The sequence below is a fragment of the Colobus angolensis genome, unplaced genomic scaffold (assembly GCF_000951035.1).
Source record: "Colobus angolensis palliatus isolate OR3802 unplaced genomic scaffold, Cang.pa_1.0 Scaffold291, whole genome shotgun sequence".
Taxonomy (NCBI): Eukaryota; Metazoa; Chordata; class Mammalia; order Primates; family Cercopithecidae; genus Colobus; species Colobus angolensis.
In genome coordinates this window covers 2,159,755-2,169,983 of record NW_012116166.1, presented here as the reverse complement: position 1 = coordinate 2,169,983, position 10,229 = coordinate 2,159,755, and the positions used below count along the sequence as shown (strand labels likewise).

The 10,229-nt window shown below is 34.7% G+C and overlaps 1 protein-coding gene across 1 annotated transcript in view; it reads right to left on the bottom strand.

The window, feature by feature from the left end:
• Positions 1–816: 816 nt before the first annotated feature.
• URI1 (URI1, prefoldin-like chaperone) overlaps positions 817–10,229 on the bottom strand; it is a 93,033-nt gene continuing 83,620 nt past the window's right edge. The window contains exons 7-11 of the mRNA XM_011949168.1: positions 8,955–9,123; positions 7,231–7,582; positions 5,350–5,492; positions 4,323–4,572; positions 817–1,633 (exon numbers count right to left, since the gene is read on the bottom strand). Of these exons, the coding sequence (XP_011804558.1) occupies positions 1,451–1,633; positions 4,323–4,572; positions 5,350–5,492; positions 7,231–7,582; positions 8,955–9,123 (1,097 nt within the window). The 3' untranslated portion in view covers positions 817–1,450. The remainder of the gene's footprint in view (positions 1,634–4,322; positions 4,573–5,349; positions 5,493–7,230; positions 7,583–8,954; positions 9,124–10,229) is intronic.

The following is a 10,229-nucleotide window of genomic DNA, read 5'->3' as shown; positions in this document are numbered from 1 at the left end:
AATACATATTCATAAAACTTTAAAGTTGCACTGTTCTAGTTACAAATAGCTTCTACTTTTCTAGGACATAATTTCACTTTGTTTAAGAAGAATTCATTAAAGAAGCTATAAATAACCTTTAAATATTTAGCCATGAATAGAGGGTGGACTGGCATTGATGGCTTATTTTAGTACTAATGCAGAATGCTTTTTTTTTTTATTACTTTTTTTTTTTGAGAGGGAGTCTCCCTCTGTCGCCCAGGCTGGAGTGCAGTGGTCGGATCTCAGCTCACTGCAAGCTCCGCCTCCCGAGTAGCTGGGACTACAGACGCCTGCCACCTCGCCCGGCTAGTTTTTTGTATTTTTTTTTTCAATGGTCTCGATCTCCTGACCTCGTGATCCGCACGTCTCGGCCTCCCAAAGTGCTGGGATTACAGGCTGAAGCCACCGTGCCCGGCCCAGAATGCTTTTTAAAAGCTACATTTTAGCATGCATCAAGCTAATGATTAACTTGTAGTGTTATTTTCAATATTAGAAAAATTTTATCTTTGAGGAGTTGTGCTCAAAGTAAATGTGTTATTTCAGTTAGTAGGAAAGTAGCCTTAAAGAATGCAAATGTTGGGAAGATGAAATTGTAAGGAATATTTATTTAAAACGTTTAAACATCTAGACCTTTCCTTGTCTCCCAAAACATAATCCCAGTGAAACTGCAAAAACTAGTAAGGGAGAAGTGTCTGAGGAACTGAAAGAATTCCAGATCTGTTGTGTGATACATGTAGCATATATATGAATCAAGGACATATCTGTACTCAATTTTGAATCATAAAGTTCACAACATTTTTGAGACCAAGTTTCATAAAGTTTTTACTGGAAAAAAAAGTTTTACAAAATATCTTTCCAAAGAAATTTTCCCATAGAGTACAATTAATTCATGTAGCTTTCTTCCTTAAAGATTACAGTATGACATTCAGAGGGGCGAGGTTTCTTGAATAGCCAACTAGCTGCAAAACCTACAAGAGAAGTAGATTTTTTTAAAGTGCCTTTAAAATGTGAAAGCAAGTAATATAATTGTTGCATCTATTTGAAATTTTAAAATTTTCTTTAAAATGGTCCATATGGTATGCACAATATCACAGCTGGCAAAAAACTGCCTGTTATTTAGTTTGAAACACAAAAACAATGCATATGAACAGTATTCTTTGAAAAGTAATTCAAAATGCTGCCACTGCATCATAAAGGCAAACTTAGACAAAAGTGTTAACAGTATTCAGAAAATTAACAAAACAAGCCGAATATTAAAGTATTCAGACAGTTACTTTGATTTTTTCAAATACCAAGGGTAAAAGAAATTGTTGCCAAAGTAACTCAGGATACCTTATTTCAGACTACATCTAACCTATTTTGCTATAGATATTCTAAACAAATGAACAACTAGGTTTTAGGATGTAAATTCTCATTTCCTAGACAGGGCCTAGTTTTTCTGTTGCAATCTGGCAGCTTTAAATTTTGAAACCCTCTTTCCAGTTTCTTCTGATGCTTCCAACAGAACTTCCTTTCGTTCTGGAATAGTGGGTAGTGCAGGATGAGCAATGGCTGGGTGTGGTGTTAAGGAAGGCGACACAAATTCTTTTTCTATAACAGTTCCAGAAAAAGCCTAGAAAACAAAAGTCAGGTTATGGTAATAAAATGCAAGTAAGACACCCACAAAATCTTCCCATTCACTAATTTGACATTTCTTTTCATTAAAAGTAAATTCACAAGATTTGTGGCTAGACAACACCACTACATCAAAATACTAATTGTTCAGAGAAACCAACACCATTAAATTTTAATTTCACCACCAAATAGAAGTAATTTTTACAGTATACATGCAAGAAAACAAAATGTAAAATGTAAATTTTACATTTTTCTGGGAAAAAATTTTTCTGGGAAAAAACAGAAATGGATAAATAAAAGGTCTTCAAACTTTCATACATTCCATTCATGTCCAGCCCATGCTGTGAAAAATAACGTATTAAAATAAAAATGCTATTAGGGTGTCAAACTCCGACTTTTGTACATCAGTTGATGAATGAGCTATCCTATGGTGGCCTTGCCGCCAGCTAGCCAATAGCTTAGTTTCACCAGTACTGACATTTCTAACTGAAATCTCTTTGGTGGTGTTTATGCAATTATTTAAATATTTTATTGCATTTTGCCTCAATTTTAAGAGATCAGTGGAAGTTGAAAAATAAAAGTGCTGACACTAGTAGGAATAAGCACAGGTTTCAAAATTTTAAGATAATTAACTCTGACAGAAATCAGAAGTTCCACAAAAAAAGAAAATGACTCAATTTCAACTGGATGTTTGCTGCATTTAATCTGGTCAACTGTATGTTCAACTGGAACAGAATTAAACAATGTGCATAAATTACTGGAAATATCTGTACATGTTGTTTTATACAAAAATAGGTAAGACCCAAGGAGTTGTTTTTTTTGTTTTTTTTTTTTTTGAGACAGAGTCTCCCTCTGTCACCCGGGCTGGAGTGCAGTGGTGCAATCTCGGCTCACTGAAAGCTCTGCCTCCCAGGTTCACGCCATTCTCCTGCCTCAGCCTCCCGAGTAGCTGGGACTACAGGCGCCCGCCACCACGCCCAGCTCATTTTTTTCTTTGTATCTTTTAGGAGAGATGGGGTTTCACTGTGTAAGCCAGGATGGTCTCAATCTCCTGATTTTGTGATCCGCCCACCTCAGCCTCCCACAGTGCTGTGCTGAGATTACAGGCATCAGCCACCGCACCCGGTCAATTTTTTTTTTTCCCAAAGATTTCTGATATTTAGAACCTCCATCCTTCCCTCTACAAACCAAAATTTGACAGGTGAACTTTAATGTACACTTTGCTTTCCTCTGTCTACCAACTGCTCAAAATTAGTTAAAACAACATTATCGCCTGAATAATTTAAAAAGCCACCTTCTTCTACCTTGCCCCACCATTGAAACAAAAACAAAGAAAGCCATCTCTCTCCTACATTATTTTTGGAGTTCAGCTGGTAAAAGCAGCTTAAAAGCTTACTTTCCTAAAAACTCCACTTTATCACAATGAACATAGAGCCTTCCTCTCCTTCTTCTATTTAAAATGCTTTTGAAAAAGAGATAATATTTTAGCATTTAAAAAGATACTGAAAAGGGTATCTTCCAAAGTACTTACCATAATCATGAACTATTTCTCTGATGTTAAAAGATTTATAGCAACTACTATTAAACATTTCCATACAAAATGCAAAACTAGTAAGGGTGAAATAAAAAACAGGTTCCACACTCTAACTCTAGCTGTACCATGATACACTAAGTCCTTACAAAAAACTAATATTCAAATATTTATCAGCAAAAGTCTACATCCACTACCTGTTTTCTAACAGTATGGAAGACTATTAAATAAGGTAAGATACTTTCCAGGTCACCTAAGATCATTATACTGAGAAGAGGGGAAGAAAACATTCTAGTCATATGTACTGTCCCTAAATGCTACCAATCTCCACCCCTAATTGCCATTTAATACACTGAGTATAATACCATTTAGTAAAAGCAATGGAATTTTTATATAAGATTATTTATATATGCATGCATCTTATTGTATATACAAATGTATACATTGATTTGATCCAGGCATGGGTTCCCCAATCTTCCTACTTTTTAAATTGAAAACTTCAAATACTCACCAAAACACAAGAACGAAGAAATTAATAGCCTTATATTTCACAGACATCCTTATTTGGGGATTTCCTAACCTCCCCTGCACCGCCACCAAAAACTGTAAGCAGCATGGTGGGTGAAAGTGTATTGAGTGTGCACTATTTTTTCTAAGGACATGGTCTACAGCTTTCATCAGATTATAAAACAATTCCACAATCCCCCAAGAGTTAAGTTTCACTGGAACACGGCAAAATATTAGACTTTAGATAATTATCTGCTATGCATGCATTATTTTTCTTTAACTTAGCCAAGGTATTTAAAAGAGAATAGTATAATCTGCTCCTTACACTATCAGAAAATGACCTACTGGTAATTTATTTAAAATAAACTGCTAAATAATTTCCTAGCTACAAATGTAATACATAATGCCAAGTAAGATATTTTAAATTTCCCATTTTGCTGAAATAGAACTTGTCTTAAAGTTTATCAAAAAATAAACTATGAGTATCACAATATTTGTACTGTTTGCTTGTGACTATTAATTTTTTATTAATTAGTATCAAGAAAGTATGAAACCTAGAATTAATTAAATCTTACGACTTTTCAGATCAAATAGCTAAAACTGGCCAAAGATACTATATGAAATAAAGAATTAAAAGATACACACACACCTCAGGTGTTACTGATAAGGGCAAAAGTTTCTTTTGATGATTTTCTTGTGGTTCCTCTTCCAAAATGCTCTCACTGGTGTCACTGCAAGTGGCTTCTTCACAACTGATACTCCTCAAAACTCCCCGCCTATCGTCAAATTCAGCAGCACTGCTTTCACTAGTGTCGCTACACACACTATTCTCTCTACTTCGAGACTTCAGGATGGATTTGCGAGGGACATATTCTCCATTCACAACATCAACAAAGGCTCTGTGATATTCAAAACATATATACATTCACTGTACATAACTCATAAAACTGAGAATAACCTTTTGAAAATTTCCTTAAATCTATTGTAGAAATTAATCTGAAAATTTTTATTAAAACCTTATATCTAAAATAGTCACAATCACAATTAATTTTAGAGCCTCAAATGACATTTTCATACTATTTTGAAAGATATGATTTATCTGGCCTAATAAAACACAGCATGTTATTTTTAAGCATGTCCTATGTGGCAAGAGCATAGTTTGCCAAAACTCTACATAAAGTTTTAGACCCACGTATACATTTAGCAGTTTTCACTATTTAATAAGGGTCATAAAAACAGTACCTATTTTCAAGTGATAGTTTTCTCAACAAACAATTCCAAAAAAAAAAAAACTGCAACAGTATAACTTCTACTCTGAAAAGATAAACTGCATGCCAAGCATATTATGGCTGTGGTAGAAACCTATGGACCCAGCCCACTGGAAACAAAAATGCATTTCTGAAGATACAAGATTTTCTGCCTAGACCATTTGGAAATGTTTCAAAAGCACTGGTGAAGAGGAGAAAGTGAAAAAAAAAAAAAATTCCTCCATTCCCACTGCTCTGGACTGGGAAGCTACAGCCACTCAGCCTATCAGATTCTAAGCTAACTCCTCAGAACACTTCACATTTCAGTGAGGGTCTTCTGTGTTACAAACAACTTTCTCTGATAAAGGTTCAGTGGCAGAAAGAGAGACAAGGCTAGCAGACTGTCCTGCAGCTATGAGCGCCTCCCACCTGTAAATGTCAGCAGGTGTCCTGATGGTCGGCAGCTCCTGGGCAGAGTGGCCACTGCCAGTGCTGTTCTTTCGTTTACGTTTGGCTTCTTCTTTCTTTTCACTGAATTTTAAAGTAGTATTCTTTCCAGTATTTATTCGGACCTAAAATTTCAGAGCAAGAAATTAAGAACATTTTGACAAATTAAATAAAAGTGAAACCAAAACAAACTCTGTAACTAAACAAATAATAGTAAGAGAGGCAGCTGAAATTTTCTGATGCTGAAATGATGTGCATTATCAGGTGGAATTAAAAAAAGTCCTTACCTCACAGATCTGTGACCTCTAAAGTAAATCTTTAATAACAAATCCTAGTCTTCAGTGTCTTTATTATTGTAGAGAAAGCAAAATACATTTGAACTAAATGCTAGATTTCTTATAAGCTTCATTTCACCCGATTCCTTTGATAAAAGTTTTTGGCTTGAATTACATATTTCAAAAGAAAGTATAAACAACAACAAAAAAAAATTCAGTAAGAATATAATGTTTAAGTCATAAAAGTACTATTAAATAGTGCCTATTTAGAATTTTTAAAAATCTCTAACTTTTAGAAATTGAAGGAGTAAAAAAATAAAAACCCACCCTGTTCAGGGTTCACATGGGGTTAACATGTTATTTTTCCTCCCCTAGTCAGCACTTAGACCATACTTTCCACAATAATGCCCACTATTCCCTATAACATTCCTGCAAATAATATTTGTTCTTTCTATCTAAATGAAAACAGGAAAAAAGTAAAAGCCTGGCAAAAGAATCACAAAGCGACCTTTTCTGGCTAATCATCTCAGTCAACTTTTCCCAAAGAAACAGGGGAAGACCCCTTCAGTCTGACATATTAGAATATAAAAACACATACAATTATTTCACTTCATATTGGAGCAGGAATAACTCACGAAGCTAAGAAATATCAAATATGTTTTAAACATATTTCATTAAATAATAATAACACTCACTTAAGACTGATACCACAGACCCTTAAGTCTGATACAGGCAATTGGGAACATTGTGTAGAAAGGGCACTCACCGAGGCGAAAGAGTTTCTGTTTTATTACCAACCAGATCTATGTCTACTAGGCCTTAAATTTCCCTGAGAAAGACGAATTAGACGAATTCCCAGTGCCTCCTTAAAGCAGTACATGGAGCAGAGAGAGGGCAAAGATGGACTTAAGGCAGCCAATCCTTCCTTCAATCAGAGCCAACCTGCTTTGATCTATTTTAAACACTGGGATTCTACAGTAAGTATGGAGGGAACAAAAGGCTTTTCATACTAGAGAAAAGCTTTAAAACTCTGTATTAGAAAATCTCCACAGTCACCCCCAGCTTTAAAATGCCAAAATTCTAAAGTCATGATTATCCACAGATGTTTATATTTACTTTATCAGAAAAGAAACTAATTTTTACTTTCTCCTACATTTTCCCTTGATGCTTATGAAGTATTCATTTTATGTCCATAGAAAACAACCTGGCATAATTAAAAATTTAACTAATGCAGTCACTTTCAACATGCGAAGCACACCAAAATGTCCACAATATAATTAACTCCAGGATTCTTGAGAAAACTCTCTGAATGAAGGACAGGTGAAGTTACAGTAGTTGCCACTCAAATCTGATCCCCTTCCAGACCCCAAACAATGCATTGTTTCAGAGAACAATGGACCAATACCAGCTAACTAAATTTTTTTCCCCCCTTTTCTTCTTAAATTGGTCAGAACAAGAGGCAAAAGATGATTTTCCTGTCTGGCACTATCTACAATGATAATGACTGTTAATACTGCTCTTTTAAAAAAATCATAATGCTTAATGTTCAAATTATATGCAAAATTAGTAAAGTTAAAAGTATACAAACCCTCTTAGGCTCAACAGTATGAGAAAAATATATTGTTGGTATAGAATTATCTCCAACCCCTAAAGCCTCATGGTCATTATCACCATCATCGTCATCAATGTTGTCGCCATCCTCATTATCATCATCATCATCATCATCACTGTGGTAAGAACCGGAACCATTCACTGAATAGTTCAACTGACTATTCATTTGAACACTGAATGGTTCTGAACTTGCAACATCCTTATGACAACTGTCCAGAGTATGAGAGTCTGTTACTTGATGCATCGCATTCACATTTGTGTTATGATCTTCCTTTTCCTCTTCAGAAGATGTCGTATCTTCTCCATTTGCAATCACAATATCAGGCTTACTAGTAAGGGAGAAGAAAATTAACAAGATCAAACAAACATACTAGAATTTTACATTATTTAAATTTCCAGTTAGTTTCCATGGGTAAATACTAAGATCTTGAATAAAGTATTTTTAAAACTAGAACTCTAAGTTCAAAAACAAAAAAATGTTTTGAAGTTAACAAAAAACATTAGTTCCTATGCTACTTCTATATATTGCAGTTATTCAGACATAAGTAGAATATAGAAGATAATTTTTTTATCTTTGCAAGAAAGATACTGGCCATATGCAATATAAATATAGTACCAATAATAACAAAGTTGTAAGAAATTCAGAGAACATGTATCTCTATTTAAAGACCAGAAATTGAAACCACACAACTATAATATACACCTATTTTCTACTCCTATACTCAGATTTTACAATGAGTATGTATTACTGTAATTTTAAAAAATAAAGGATTTATACATATGCACATGAATATACTTATATTTATACACACGAGTGAACACTTACCATACTTGATTCTATAAAAGATTTGAGGACCTTACAAAAATAACAAAATCAAAAATGCAATAGAACTGAAATAACATCATACAAAAATAGAGAATCATGACCAAGAAAAATCACAAGATTCAAAACTGGTTTTTAAAAATGAATAGTATCAGTTAATCAAAAAGACCTAAGAATTTATAGGTGAAATGGTAGGAAAAAGAAACTTGTATGCTTCCTGCCCTATTTTTCACAGAAACTAATTATTGCATATGGTACATCATTTAAGCAAAATAATATAGGAACTTCTCGAGCAGCAGACTTCATTTAGCATTTTAACAATTCTAAGTATGTGCTAATGTGTATTTCAAACAGCAATTTGGTAAAGTTTCTCATACATATAGCTATCTGACCAGATTACAAATTACCTGCTCCAAAGTTTATAAAAGGAAAGCAAGAACAAACATTTTACTGTATCAAACTTAAATTCAAAGTGTATTTTTGTTTTTCACAACACATTCAAAGATAGAGCACTATCCTAGGTGTAGTATAAAAATACTTCATTTAAAATTGAACATTATATATATTAAATCCAAGATTATTAAAAGTCAACTATCTGGTATAATTATACAAAATAGGCTATAATAAAAAAAAGAAGATGTTGAGCTTAAGTATTAAAGTACATGCACATGCATGGGAATATGCACAAACACACAATCCTATAAGAAAATATTCCAAAGAATTAATGTTTATCTTGAGGTGAAAGGATTATTGATAATATATTATGCTTCCCTGCATTTTCTTCAATGAACACATACTATTTTATTAATGAAGAAAGATTAATGAGGAAATGTATATAGAAACAAATTATCTTGGAAAGATAATCTGTCATCAAGTACCTATCGAGTTCACCCAGCAATTCTTCTTGTCTCTCTAGTTCTTCAAGTCGAGCCCACAGTTCTTTATCAGCAAGCAAATCCTTGGATTTCACATCATTTGCAATATCTGCTTCAAAAATATCTGAAGTTTTTGGTTTGGAATGTGGTTTATGAGCAATTCGGTGTTTCGCTATTTAGAAAAAGGGAAAGACATGGCTGTTAATAGTCAACATGAAAGGCCGGGCGCAGTGGCTCAAGCCTGTAATCCCAGCACTTTGGGAGGTCGAGACGGGCGGATCACGAGGTCAGGAGATTGAGACCATCCTGGCTAACAAGGTGAAACCCCGTCTCTACTAAAAAAATACAAAAAACTAGCCAGGCGAGGTAGTCCCAGCTACTTGGGAGGCTGGGGCAGGAGAATGGCATAAACCCGGGAGGCGGAGCTTGCAGTGAGCTGAGATCTGGCCACTGCACTCCAGCCTGGGCGACACAGCGAGACTCTGTCTCAAAAAAAAAAAAAAAAATAGTCAACATGAAAAAGGCACAAACCCAGACTTAATGAGACTTTCTTTTGGGGCAAGGGAGATACTGAAACAGAATGGTCACAATTTTTAAGCCAAACAGGAGAACTCCAAGGATGAATGTCTCTTACAGCCTTGCCACTCAAAGTGTGGTCCATGGACCAGCAGCACTGGTGTCCCTGGGGAATACTTCAGAAGTGTAAGCTCTAAGGACACCCCAGACCCACCAAATCAGAAACTATATTTCAACAAGAGCCCCAGAGAATCTGCATGCACATTAAAGGTTGTGAAGCAGAGCTTCAAAAATGCATATGGAGAAATGGCCACAATGCACCCTGGTTATAAAGTGAAATGCAACACATAAATGATAAATTTCCATTTCCCATCCTTACTCAAGGAAATCTAGTTACTACAGTAACATGGAAAAGCCTTGTCAAAAGGATACTTTAAACTCCAGGGTGCTGCCAAGGAATGAATACCCTACAAGGAAACAATAGAGGCTCATCTCTGTAAAGTTCTATTATCATTTTACATATGAACATCTCTACTTTTTAAACTGCTTCATTTTATTTGTAATCTTCATGTGAGGAAAGAAGATGGGTCAAATCTGAACTCAGAGTATCTGTTTTTCATTTTAAAAAATGGATTATTTTGTAATAAAGCAAATAAAGGCTTTATTTGCTTTATTAAAGCAAAGTAATGGGAAAGTAATGGGGAAAAGTCTAAGATATGTCCTGTTATGAGATATGGCATTACTAGATGACCTCGAGTCCAT